We start from the raw sequence: 14,498 nt of genomic DNA, 5'->3' as shown, positions 1-14,498 counted from the left end.
AGGGCTCCAAGAAAAACCCACAACGCCTAGCATACTCCAAGTCCATCAAATTCAGAGCAGCGCCTGAGTCCACAAATGCCATGACAGAATACGATGACAAAGAGCAGATCAAGGTAACGGACAGAAGAAATTTTGACTGTACCGTACCAATGGTGGCAGACCTAGCGAACCGCTTAGTGCGCTTAGGACAATCAGAGATAGCATGAGTGGAATCACCACAGTAGAAACACAGCCCATTCAGACGTCTGTGTTCTTGCCGTTCAACTCTGGTCCAAGTCCTATCGCACTGCATAGGCTCAGGTTTAAGCTCAGGTAATACCGCCAAATGGTGCACAGATTTACGCTCGCGCAAGCGTCGACCGATCTGAATGGCCAAAGACATAGACTCATTCAGACCAGCAGGCATAGGAAATCCCACCATGACATCCTTAAGGGCTTCAGAGAGACCTCTTCTGAAAATAGCCGCGAGCGCACCTTCATTCCACTGAGTGAGTACAGACCACTTTCAAAATTTCTGACAATATACCTCTATCTCATCCTGACCCTGACACAGAGCCAGCAAATTCTTCTCTGCCTGATCCACTGAATTAGGCTCATCGTACAGCAATCCGAGCGCCAGGAAAAACGCATCAATATTCCTTAATGCAGGATCCCCTGGCGCAAGGGAAAATGCCCAGTCCTGAGGATCGCCACGCAAAAAAGAAATAACAATTCTCACTTGTTTAACTGGATCACCAGAGGAGCGAGGTTTCAAGGCCAGAAACAGTTTGCAATTATTTTTGAAATTCACAAACTTGGCTCTATCACCATAAAACAAATCAGGAATAGGAATTCTTGGTTCTAACATAGGCTTCTGAACCACCAAATCTTGAATCTTTTGTACATTTATAACGAGTTTATCCAATGAAGAGCACAGACCCTGAATATCCATGTCCACACCTGTGTCCTGAACTACCCAAATGTCTAGGGGGAAAAAAAGGCAAAACACAATGCAGAGAAAAAAAAATGGTCTCAGAACTTCTTTTTTCCCTCTATTGAGAATCATTAGTACTTTGGGCCTCCAGTACTGTTATGAAAGGTAATTCAGTACCACAATGGACATAGAGGTCAGCGCACATACAGTGACCTGGCAATAACCCAAAAAACAAGAACGAGCTCTGAGACGTGGGAACTCTGTTGACCGCAATCCCTAATCCTGTCAAACAACACTAAAGGCAGCCGTGGATTGCGCCTAACGCTCCCTATGCAACTCGGCACGGCCTGAGAAACTAGCTAGCCTGAAGATAGAAAATAAGCCTACCTTGCCTCAGAGAAATATCCCCAAAGGAAAAGGCAGTCCCCACATATAATGACTGTGAGTTAAGATGAAAAGACAAACGTAGAGATGAAATAGATTTAGCAAAGCGAGGCCCAACTTTCTGAACAGAGCGAGGATAGGAAAGGTAACTTTGCGGTCAACACAAAACCCTACAAAAACCACGCAAAGGGGGCAAAAAGACCCTCCGTACCGAACTAACGGCACGGAGGTACACCCTCTGCGTCCCAGAGCTTCCAGCAAGCAGGAAAAAACAAATAGACAAGCTGGACAGAAAAAAACAGCAACAAATAGCAAAGAATAACTTAGCTATGCAGAGCAGCAGGCCACAGGAACGATCCAGGAGGAGACAGGTCCAATACTAGAACATTGACTGGAGGCCAGGATGAAAGCACTAGGTGGAGTTAAATAGAGCAGCACCTAACGACTTCACCATATCACCTGAGGAAGGAAACTCAGAAGCCGCAGTACCACTTTCCTCCACCAACGGAAGCTCACAGAGAGAATCAGCCGAAGTACCACTTGTGACCACAAGAGGGAGCTCTGCCACAGAATTCACAACAGGAGACCCAGTTCATAATAGTGGGAACTGTAGCGTTGGTCAGCTGCTTCAATAATGCAATTCTCCACTTTTGGGTCTTCATCCTCAACACTGAGAATCTGCACTGCAGGTTTTCCAGCTTCAACATTGAATTTCTCCACTGCAGGTTCTTCATCCTCAACACTGCAATTCTCCACTGCCAGGTGTTCTTTGGCCTCACCATTGCAATTCTCCACTCAGGTTCTTCAGGCTCACCACTGCAATTCTCCACTGCTGGCTCTTCATCCTCAACACTGCAATTCTCCACTGCAGTTTCTTCATCCAAAACCACTGCAATTCTCCGACGGAGGTTCTTGAGGCTTAACACTGCAATTCACTGCATAGTCAAACAGAATGGAAGTACCAACTTCCTAATAATGGGAAGTTTGGTTTCATGTGGTCATCCACTATGTCACTTCAAAAGGTTATTGGGGTGCGTGTAACCTTGGGGCAGGGCAGGCCTTGCATTCGATGCATTGGCAAACAGTATGGCAGTGCCAAATAAATAATAATGGGAACTTTGGTTTCATGTGGCCATCCACTACTTCAGTTCAAAGGGTTATTGGGATGCGGGTAACATTGTGGCAAGGCGGGCCTTGCATTCAATGCATAGGCAAACAGCGTGGCAGTACAAAATTTCTAATAATGGGAACTTTGGTTTCATGTGGCCATCCACTATGTCGGTTCAAAGGGTTATTGGGGTGCGTCTGACTTTGTGGCAAGGTAAACCTTGGATTCAACGCAAGGGCTAACAGTGTGGCAGTACCAAATACATAATAATGGGAACTTTGGTTTCATGTGGCCATCCAGGACTTCAGTGCAAAGGGTGATAGGGGTGCGTGTAACTTTGGGGCAAAGCAGGCCTTGCATTCAATGCATAGGCAAACACTATGGGAGACCCACTTTCTTATAATGGGAACATTTTTTCATGAGGCCCTCTTGTACGTCTCGTCAAAGGGGTATTGTGGTGCGTCCTCATTTTTGGCACCCCTGCCACTCACTGCATAGACAATAACAGGATAGGAGACCCACTGTTTAATAATGGGAACAACAAAGCATAGCTGGCTGATGGCTCTCTAAGAATAGTGAGGACGACCTTTAAGAATAGTAATGGCCGCCTGATGGCCCTATAAAAATCGGCTTTGTGACTATGAGTCCTTCCTTCATAAATGAAACAGGATGTGTCAGATGATGTGTCACACACCACACGGCCAGATAAGGTTGTAAAATGTTAAAATGACATTTCCCAGTGAATGCATTTGTGTTGGATGAAAGCAATGCTAAAGTTGAAAAATGCATCAAAAACGCTACGTGTGAACATAGCCCAAGTGGTGGAGGTATATTTTTTGTGGGGGCTATTTATTTTGCCTCACATACATACAAGTCATTACCCTGGAAAGGATGTTCCTTAACATATTTCCCAGGAAAATCCATTTTGGTTACGTTTTTGTATGTTTTAGTGTGCACCTGTAAAATTGGCACAATACTCTGACATTGTTCACAGCAGTGAAGTAGGAGTCAGAAATGCTTCCAGGGGGCATCCCCATGATGATCCCATGTCATTTGAGCAGTGTTTCCATTGATTTCCAGCATTTTTAGACCCTAAAAAGACCCCCGGGGGGTTTGCGGCAAAAATGCTCAGGTTTCCCATAGACTTGCATTGGGCTCTTTGCTCAGGTTGAGCACCCGAGCATTCCAATTTGCCCAACCTGAGCAACGAGCATCCGAGCATTTTAGTGCTCGCCCATCACTAGCTCTAATCCAATGGTGAGATAGGGATTTACCCTAAAGAGTAACAAATTGTGGGTTTGTTATAAAAATGTTATATTTAGGGGGGTTTGTGTTGTCTCCTTATAAGGGTGTATTTCCATGTTCTGGAAACGCTGCGTGTTTGACGCTGCGTAGAGCCGCAGCGTCAAACACGCAGCGTCCAGATGTTACAGCATAGTTGAGGGGATTTCCTGAAATCCTGTCTCCACTATGCGTTAAAACACGCATGCGGCAGACCCGCGTAAACGGACATGCGGCGCGTCTTTTCAGAACGCAGCATGTCTGTTTACAATGTGGCGACGCTCTGTCGCCGCACCATAAATTTCCCATAGATATTCGTTAGATGCGGTAAAATCTAATGATTAGTCACATGCATAGTAACTGCATAAAGGCAGCTTACTACGAATGTCTCCTAATTTACATGCCGCCTTACCTGTCACACCGCCGGAAGTCCCGCGTCCACTGCACTTCTCGCGGTAAGCTACGGTAAGTTCTTGCGATAACTTAGCTTACCGCGAGAACTGCCGTGCACGTGACCGGGGGGTTATCTCCAGTCACACTAGGCTGGTTCTCACGGTCAGCCGACCGTGAGTGCTAGAATTTAGGTGATCGCTGGAGAGTTATCTCCGGCGATCATCTACAGGCTCTGCTATGTCTGGATGCCAGTTACATATGTCTGCGGTCAGATATACACGTACTTATAAGTTTGTGTATGTATGTATATTTATTGATACACAATTGCATTTTTTCATTATCTAAAATGTGTTTCTGGTGGATGATAGACCAGTTTATTTTTTGATCTCTATATTAGTGAATATTTTGGCTTGTTTTCATTATGTCATATTATTTTGTAGATAATCACCTTGACAAAGGCATCACTGGCCGAAACGTTAGTGCAGTATATGACTAGTCGCAATATCTATTCAATAAAATAATTTTTGTCATGGACTACTAGTGGTCCTCGGATTATTCTACGATATTGCATTATTTTTCTGCTACATTTTGTACTGCCATCCCCTTATCCTATTCTTTCTAGGCAGCTGAACGCAGCGGTCCATGTGCCGGCGGCAGTGCTGGGTATTGAGGCGAGAGACTCGTGTGAGTTACTCGCAAGTGTGACACCGGCCTAACGCAGATTTCGTGTGCGTGTCTTTATTTAAGGCCGGTATCACACATGTGAGAAACTCGCACGAGTCTCGCATCTTAATACCTGACACTGGCGCCAGCACTCGGGACTAGTGTTGAGTGATACCTTCCGATATCGGAAAGTATCGGTATCGGATTGGATCGGCCGATATTCAAAAAATATCGGATATCGCCGATACCGATACCCGATCCCAATGCAAGTCAATGGGATGAAAGTATCGGAATTAAAATAAACCTTTTCTTTCCATGTAGGTTCATTCTACATGAAGGAAAACAACTAAGAATATTGTAGGATGTATTGGGGGAGGTGGCGGAGACATTAAAGGCATAGAGGTTTAGCTCAATCAAATAGAATAGCAGGAATTTTAATTTTTTTAAAGATGTTCGGAGTTACAAAGATATTGACTATGTTAAGAATTTTTTATTTTGGCAGATATTGATGTTTCACTACTTCCACGCCCATCACCTTTTTTATTTACTTTTCCCACACATTCTTCTTCATCATGATGAAGCATCTTTGACATCAACTTCTTCTTCACCTTATTCATCTTCTTCTTCATCTTCTACCTATTTTTTTTTTGTTAAATTCTTCATATTCTTTTTATTCAACTATTATTATTCTTCATATTCTACTTCTTCATCATATTCTTATTTGTGACAGGCATTCCCGTAGTTGTTATCTATAAAAGTTTGAAGATTACACCTTCCGTTCTGCCTGTCACAAAAGAGTAACATTTGTCCGCGTTCAGTTTGGCCTGCAGCATCAGGCTTTATCCAGGGGCACCACGAGGAGGAACGGACTCACCCCCATACACTGCTTAGTCTTCTTCTGCATATAATTTAGATAATATCGTTTGCTCTGATATTAAGTGTTATGCTTAATGTTCTTCTGCTCTTTGTTCTGCAGCCTCTTGTTCTTCTGCTTCTCGGTCTTCCATGTCGTCGTCTCCAGGGTCGTCGTCTCCGGAGTCGTCATCTCCGGAGTCATCGTCGTCGTCATCATCGGGGTGGTCTTCAGGGTCGTCGTCTCCAGGGTCGTCGTCGTCTCTGGTGTCATCGTCATTTTAGGGGTGGTCTTCCGGGTCGTCGTCTTTAGGGTCTTGAACTTGGAAATGTAGCAGAAGTTACAAGAAGGCTGAGAAAATGCCGAGAACCAGCTGATGGAACTGGAACCCGGATGCGTTGGCCAAGTGTGCAAGAGCCAATGGCACGACCGAGGACCAGCTGACGGTGCTGGAACCCGGTTACTAAGCAGGAGGTACCCGCACTAGAAAGCACTACCAAGGACCGCCTGGCGTTGGTGGAACTCGGATACCCAGAAGGAGGCACCTAAGCCAAAGGCTCTGCCCGGATCCAGCTGACGGTGCTGGAAGCAGGATGTGGACCAGAAGGTCCACAGGAGAAGAGAGAACAGCTAGGCCGCGAGGCTGCCGCAGTTACCGAACACCAACAGTCCTACAGGGGGAGCTTGGCCTACTGGCACTACAGAACCAGCCTTGATTGTCAATTCCCGCAGCCCACATAGGAAGCTCCTAAACTGGAGGCACCGTGGAGTTGGCTAACCCGACCGCAACACGACGGGACAACGTATAGACGTGTAAGTGACCTTGACACTACCCGGAACCAGCTGACAGTGCTGGAACCAGGCTGGGCAGGAGGAAGTACCCGTGACAAAGACACTGCCGAGAACCAGCTGACGGTACTGGAACCCGGATGCGTTGGCCAAGTGTGGAAGAGCCAATGGCACGACCGAGGACCAGCTGACGGTGCTGGAACCCGGTTACTAAGCAGGAGGTACCCGCGCTAAAAAGCACTACCAAGGACCGCCTGGCGTTGGCGGAACTCGGATACCCAGAAGGAGGCACCTAAGCCAAAGGCTCTGCCCGGAACCAGCTGACGGTGCTGTAACCAGGATGTGGACCAGAAGGTCCACAGGAGAAGAGAGAACAGCTAGGCGTGTAAGTGACCTTGACACTACCCGGAACCAGCTGACGGTGCTGGAACCAGGCTGGGCAGGAGGGAATACCAATGACAAAGACACTGCCGAGAACCAGCTGACGGTACTGGAACCAGGATGTGGACCTATTCAAGATTGTCTTCCTAGAGCCCCAACTAGCGGTGTTGGAGCAAAGGGTCAGCAGGGGAGCAGAGTGTAGGCCGAAGCCTGCACTGGAGGCAGCTTTGTGTCTGCGTTGTGTTTGCAGGACACGTTGCTGGCTACACAACAGGGGAACAGCTGGCGTTGCTGATCCCCACTGACAAAATGGCGGGTGTTTTGCTCTGTGCAGCCAGCACTTCCGGGCACCAACTGGCGGTGTTAGAGCCCAGAGTCTGCAGGAGGAGCAGAGTGTAGGCCGAAGCCTAATTGAACCAATTTCAAAGGTAACCTTTAACCCCCCCTCAGCTGTTACAAACTAGAAGAGCCACACCTTGTGCTGCAGTAATGCTGCACAAGTAAAAGGTTGCTCTATGAATTTTGCTCCTTGCACATGCTGAATGAAACACGTATCCAATTTAGCCCCTTATACAGTCAAACTGTCTTGGAGGCGTGACTTGCCTTCTTAATGAGACGCAGCACAGCTGTCAAAAAATCCCACCTTGGTTCTGGGCGCAGCCTCCTGAGCGTCGTTATTTGCTGTACAGGAGTCTGCGCTCTTGTGTTATCCCTTGGCCACGCGCTTTTAGCGCTGCCCGTCTTCTGACCTCATTTCATGTCGGCCGTTGCGGTTACCGATGCCCATGAATCCCAGACCCGCAGTGTATTTTCCTAAATTCACACTGCGGGGCTGGGATTCATGGCCTTGCGCAGTAAATATGTTCGCCTCTCACTCATGTCCTTACACCCGCTTCAGACTGTGCAGCGTCAGCTGATCCCTTATCGCATGCCACGGCCATGAAGCCGCACAGTCTGAAGAAGGCGGATGGAGATGAGTGAATACAGGCGAAGATATGCAGTGCTCCTGCCCATCAATCACACCCTCGCAGTCAAAATAAATAAGACAACGAGGGGCGTTGTGTCGGGCAGGGCGGACGCACAGGCGCAGCCAGCCAACCAATGATGTCAGAAGACGGGCAGCGCTACCAAGGGGGTTGCTGCGTATCATTAGAAAGGAAAGTCACACCTCGGGGACGGAGTAATGGTCTCAGGGGACACATTTTTTACGTGTTGAGTTCGACGTGTGCAAGGAGAAAAAAATTTGAGCCACCTTGTACAAATGCAGCATTACTGCTGTACAAGGTGGCTGTTATACATACAAACGCCTGGGGGGGGGCAGGGTCCCTTTAATTTCAGTTCAGGTGTCTGCGTGGCATTTGCAGGACACTTTGCCGGCTACACAGCAGGGGAACAGCTGGCGTTGCTGAACCCCACTGACACATTGGCGGGTGTTTTGCTCTGTGCAGCTAGCACTTCCGGGCAACAACTGGCGGTGTTAGAGCCCAGGGTCAGCAGGAGGAGGAGAGGAGCAGAGTGTAGGCCGAAGCCTGCACTGGTGGCAGCTTTTGTTCTGTTGTGCCAGCGTGGCTTGTGCTGGACACGTTGCCGACTACACAGCAGGGGAACAGCTGGCGTTGCGGAACCCCACTGACACATGAGCGAGTGTTTTTTCTGTGTAGACAACACTTCCAGGTGACAACTGACAGTGTTGAAACCCAGGGAATCAAAGAGGAGCAGAGTGTAGGCCGAAGCCTGCACTGGAGGCAGGAAAATGTCTGTTATTGTGCCAGCGTGGCTTGTGCTGGACACGTTGCCGGCTACACAGCAGGGGAAAAGCTGGCGTTGCTGAACCCCACTGACACATTGGCGGGTGTTTTTCTCTCTGCAGCCAGCACTTCCGGGCACCAACTGGCGGTGTTAGAGCCCAAGGTCAGCAGGAGGAGCAGAGTGTAGGCCGAAGCCTAAATTAACCAATTTCAAAGGTAACCTTTAACCTCCCCTCAGGTGTTACAAACTAGAAGAGCCACACCTTGTGCAGCAGTAATGCTGCACAAGTAAAAGGTTGCTCTTTAAATTTTGCTCCTTGCACACGCTGAATGAAACACGTATACAATTTAGCTCAATATACAGTCAAACTGTATTGGAGGCATGACTTGCCTTTTTAATGAGACGTGTAATGGTCTCAGGGGACACATTTTGTACGTGTTGAGTTCGACGTGTGCAAGGAGAAAAATTGAGCCACCTTGTACAAATGCAGCATTACTGCTGTACAAGGTGGCTGTTATACATAGAAACACCTGGGGGGGGGGCAGGTTCCCTTTAATTTCAGTTCAGGTGTCTGCGTGGCGTTTGCAGGACACGTTGCTGGCTACACAGCAGGGGAACAGCTGGCTTTGCTGAAACCCACTGACACATTGGTGGGTGTTTTTCTCTGTGCAGCTAGCACTTCCGGGCACCAACTGGCGGTGTTAGAGCCCAGGGTCTGCAGTAGGAGCAGAGTGTAGGCCGAAGCCGGCACTGGAGCAAGTTGAAAGGGAACCTTTAACCCCCTCCCCCTCCCAGGCGTTTGTTGCTGAAAGAGCCATCTTGCACAGCACTAATACTGCACAAGGAAAAGGTGGCTCTTTAAATTATGCTCTTTGCAAACGCTGACCTACACACTCATGTAATGAGTCACCGGTGTGCTTTCCGGCTGGCCGGCGCTCACAGCCAGTGCAGAGAAGCACAGCGCCGGGGACAGACACGGAAGGTAAGAATGTAGTTTTTTTTTTTTTTACGTTAACGCTGGTAACCAGGGTAAACATCGGGTTACTAAGCGCGGCCCTGCGCTTAGTAACCCGATGTTTACCCTGGTTACCAGTGAAGACATCGCTGGATCGGCGTCACACACGCCGATTCAGTGATGTCTGCAGGGAGTCCAGCGACGAAATAAAGTTCTGGACTTTCGGCAGCAACCAACGATCTCCCAGAAGGGGCCTGATCGTTGGTCGCTGTCACACATAACAATTTCCTTAACGATATCGTTGCTACGTCACAAAAAGCAACGATATCGTTAACTGTGACGGTACCTTAAAGGTACCTTCACACTTAGCGACGCTGCAGCGATACCGACAACGATGTCGATCGCTGCAGCGTCGCTGTTTGGTCGCTGTTTGGTCGCTGGAGAGCTGTCACACAGACAGCTCTCCAGCGACCAACGATGTCGGTAACCAAGGTAAACATCGGGTTACTAAGCGCAGGGCCGCGCTTAGTAACCCGATGTTTACCCTGGTTACCATCGTAAAAGTAAAAAAAACAAACACTACATACTTACCTTCCGTGTCTGTCCCCGGCGCTGTGCTTTCCTGCACTGACTGTGAGCGCAGCGGGCGGAAAGCAGAGCGGTGACGTCACTGGCCGGCACTGACACAGGATGCAGGAGGAGTGCAGAGAAGCAGAGCGCCGGGGACAGACAGCAGAAGGTAAGTATGTAGTGTTTTTTTTTTTTTACTTTTACGATGGCAACCACGCCGATTCAGCGATGTCTGCAGGGAGTCCAGCGACGAAATAAAGAGCTGGACTTTCTGCAGCGACCAACGACATCACAGCAGGATCCTGATCGCTGCTGCGTGTCAAACTGAACGATATCGCTAGCCAGGACGCTGCAACATCACGGATCGCTAGCGATATCGTTCAGTGTGACGGTACCTTAAGAATCACAATGTTTTTTTTTTTCCTTTTCCGCTGATAGATACAAACGACGCAACTACGAAAGATGGAAACCAAAAAAACATGTATTACTCTTATAGTATGTGGCTCCTTTATTGGCTCCTACACAGCGTAATATTCACACAGTATTGTTTTTTTTTGGTGTTTTTCATGTAATATATGGAAACGTACAGGAAAATGCTAAAAAAAAATCCAGAAAAAAAAACACTGTACATTGAGAGATTATCATCAAATAACTAGTCTTGGTTCTTACAAACCATCTTTTCTAAAAGCCTCAAACTTCTGTGTGTGAATCAGACCTGAGATCTAACGTGATAGAAGATTACAGTGCGGAGTAGATGGGAAACCTTCATATAGAGGCCGGTGGTGATGGAGTCAGTGACCGACTCTGGACAAATCTGTTTCTAGAGCCGTAGTAGAAGATGAAGATGTCGTCCTCATCATGAAGTAGTTATTTCTCCTGTCACGTGTAATGAATATCTCCTGCAGTATTGCTAATGCCGATTCCAGTGTCGGTAAATGAGACGAGAATTAGCGTTATGGAAGATGAGTCTATGAGGAACGTATTCAGCTGCCGACTCCGAGGAAGAAATTGCTTGTTGTCTGTGGCCTAAAATATATAGGTTTTATTAGTAGATGTAAAGAAGAAAACTAAATACTGTAAAATAATAAATCTCCTCATATGTTTCCCCTTATTATCTCCAGTAATTGTATTATTACACAGGATTTTTATGATGTTACATCATCTCATCTTCTCATTCAGGTCTCTACAATAGCGGATCCTCTCAGTGAAGATCTTCTGTATAAGAGAATTTTCCTGATTTACTCATCAAGGATGGAAATGGATAGAGAAAAGATGGTGGAGAGGATATTACACCTCACCCTAGAGATCCTCTTCCGTCTTACTGGAGAGGTGAGAGATTCTGATTACGTCACATTACATCATTCTTATCTATGGGAATAACAGATGGACAGAACTGGAGAGGTGAGGACTCTGGAAATGTCTGTAGTGAGGTTTATTAATGTGTCTCTCCATAACCAGAATTACACAGTAGTGAAGAAGACCTCTAGTGAGCGCTGTCAGGACCCTGTGTCTGAGGGATGGGGAAGACCCCTGAGCCCAATCACGGGGTTTCCACCTCACTCCATAATACACAAAGACATCAATGACCAGAAGATCCTAGAACTCACCTACAAGATGATTGAGCTGCTGACTGGAGAGGTGACACTGCTGGGAATGCTGGGTCATTATACAGTAACGCTATGAAGGGATCGGGGGGATGACGGTATCATTGTATGTGTCAGGTTCCTGTAAGGAGTCAGGATGTCGCTGTCTATTTATCCATGGAGGAGTGGGAGTATTTAGAAGGACACAAAGATCTGTACAAGGACATCATGATGGAGGTTCCCCAGCCCCTCACATCACCAGGTAATAGACAGGACTAAACACATACGGCCTATAATTATCTGTATGTAAAGAATGAAGTCAGTCCATGTATGTGTTTCCTCTAGATCTGTCCAGTAAGATGACAACACCAGAGAGATGTCCCCGTCCTATTCTTCTACAGGACTGTAACCAAGAAGATCCCAATGTTCCTCAGGATCATCAGGTAGATGGAGAGAAGGTGTCATGAGATCTCCCATATGTTGTGTAGATAGTTGTGAAGGTCTTGTGCTTAGTCTTGTTTTATCGACCAATATTATTTGCTTAGTCTTGTTTTATCCACCAATATTATATATATATTTTTTTACTTGTGTAATGAGAACAATGGAGATGGCAGGATTAGAGATGATGATAGCTGTAAATTCTCAATCTGTCTGTGACTTTTACAATATTTATTTTAGGGTGAAGATCTGACCCATATTAATACTACAGAGACCTATATGAGAGGTGATGAATGGTGTAAAGAGAAGATTACTACTTATAACTGGCCAGGTGAGTAGTAACCACTAAATATAGAGAAGTCACAGATTCTTCTCAGTCACCGGCTGTGGCTGCTTTATCGGTGGTGTTGTCCGGCCGTATCACAATCGTGTGATCACCATTTTGCCTCTAGACCACAATATCTTCCTCCACCCAAAGCGGTTCAAATGACATTGGTCATTGAAAGCCCTTTTCTATAGAAGTTACAACCTGGAGGCTCCACCTACCCCCTGGGATTAGAAGACGCTGACCGTTATCTGCACAGATCTGTAAACTAAAAAGCCAAATGACCGTAGAACGTGCTGACAAGTTAGAAAATCACTTGAAGAAAAATATTAAAATGGCCTCTAAGAGAAAGTGTATGGTAATGATGCTGTTGGCTTCCTAGAAGCCCGAGATCTTATTAGATGAATCTACCTTCTCTCCCTCCTGTGCTGCTGAATGTGCTCATACGGCCCCTACAAGACCAGGTCCAGTCTTTCTGGCCAAACTTCACTTTTGTGATCGGTAACATTAAATGTGCAGTGAGGCCAAGTGTGACTTTCTGTACAATAACAACAGAGTTTCCCTTTATCCTGACTTTTCAATTTAAAATTGGCTAACTTCAGAAATGGTTATGAGAAACTACATAAAAACATTATACCTGTGCCATGATATATCTCTAAGCTGTGCGTAGCTGATGTCTGTAATATACATTTATTCACGCCTGCAGGAGATGTGTTGGAATGACTCGAGCCCTGGTTTCATGGATTGACTCCACATCATAACTTTCATTATGTTTATAATCCTAAGGAATTCAGATTACTGCACAATCTCTCCTGAAATGGGGGAGCACTAATACTTTCTCTACTCTTCTGGTCAGCACTCATAGTAGCTCCAATGGTCCACCATAAATGAGTGCAAGTCCTGTTTAGTATTGGAGCTTGCTCCTCATGCATACATTTTTGTTAAGGATATAACATGTTTTTTTTTGTTCTATGTCTGTTTATTTAGTTTTTTATATTGTATGAGTTGTTCTGGAATTGGCCTGCCTCAGTTATGTGAGCCTGTAACTTCGTAGTAGTCTTTAAAAAAAGGTCGCCTTTGCGATGCCCGAGATCTAAATTTTATTTGCAATATTATAAAAAGTCCTCCTTGAATGTCTAATACTTTTTAAAGAAACTCATTTAATGGAAAATATTGCCCGAGATCTAAATTTACTTTCTATTCTGTGGTGTGACATGGCAAGAAGCATGGTCAGATAGCTAGGTCACAACCAGGAGGGCAGAGAAAATACAAAATTAGAAGATACAAGAGTAGTCAGTAAACAGGCCGGGATCACAACAGGAAACAAATACAGAAGTCGGGAGCTGAGCACAGATGACTGAAACAGAGGAGAACAAGGCTGTACCTGGCAGCTTCCGGCAATACGCTTTGATTTTTAGTAGGGTGTGGGGTTTTCCAATTGGCTGAAGCAGGAATACCGTAATAATAATTTTATTTCTATAGCCCCAACATATTCCGCAGCACTTAACATTTTGTTCATGTAATGCTGCATGAACCGGTTATCAGTCTAAGTATGTAACAGTACAGACGCAGAGGGCTATTAAATAAATAAAGAGTATGAGAACATGATACGAAGAACCTGGATATGGTAAAAATTTTGAAAGGGCAACACAGGGGATAGTTAGATTATTGTGTTGAGGCAGTAGGCCAGTCTGAAGAGATTCATTTGTAAGGCACGTTTAAAACTGTGGGTATTGGGGATTAATCGAATAAACCTGGGTAGCACTTTCCAAAAAATTGGCAAAACAAGTGAAAAGTCTTGGAGACGAGGGTGGGAGGTTCTGATTATTGAGGATGTTAATCTCAGATCATTAGCAGAACAGAGGGCACGGGTAGAGTGGTAGACTGAGACGAGGGAGGAGATGTAGGGTGGTGCTGAGCCATGGAGAGCTTTGTGGGGGAGAGTGATAAGTTTATACTGAATTCTGGAGAGGATGGGTAACCAGTGTAATGACTGGCACAAGGCAGTGGCATCGATGTAAGGGTTGGTGAGGAATATGATCCTGGCTGCTTCATTCAAGACAGATTGGAGAGGGGAGAGTTTTGTAAGAGGAAGACCGATTAGTAGAGACCA

The 14,498-nt window shown here is 46.1% G+C and overlaps 1 protein-coding gene across 2 annotated transcripts in view; it reads left to right on the top strand.

Annotated features, from left to right (window-relative positions):
* Window positions 1-14,498, top strand: part of LOC138663210 (zinc finger protein 585A-like) — a 76,261-nt gene that overhangs the window by 33,483 nt on the left and 28,280 nt on the right. For both annotated transcript variants that reach the window (XM_069749370.1, XM_069749369.1), the window contains 5 exons: window positions 11,219-11,368; window positions 11,498-11,677; window positions 11,761-11,884; window positions 11,968-12,065; window positions 12,301-12,391. In XM_069749370.1, coding sequence (XP_069605471.1) covers window positions 11,291-11,368; window positions 11,498-11,677; window positions 11,761-11,884; window positions 11,968-12,065; window positions 12,301-12,391 — 571 coding nt within the window. In that variant the 5' untranslated portion in view covers window positions 11,219-11,290. The remainder of the gene's footprint in view (window positions 1-11,218; window positions 11,369-11,497; window positions 11,678-11,760; window positions 11,885-11,967; window positions 12,066-12,300; window positions 12,392-14,498) is intronic.

The sequence above is a fragment of the Ranitomeya imitator genome, chromosome 2 (genome assembly GCF_032444005.1).
Source record: "Ranitomeya imitator isolate aRanImi1 chromosome 2, aRanImi1.pri, whole genome shotgun sequence".
Classification (NCBI taxonomy): Eukaryota; Metazoa; Chordata; class Amphibia; order Anura; family Dendrobatidae; genus Ranitomeya; species Ranitomeya imitator.
The sequence above is the reverse complement of the archived record's forward strand: the minus strand, read 5'-3'. Positions and strand labels throughout refer to the sequence as shown.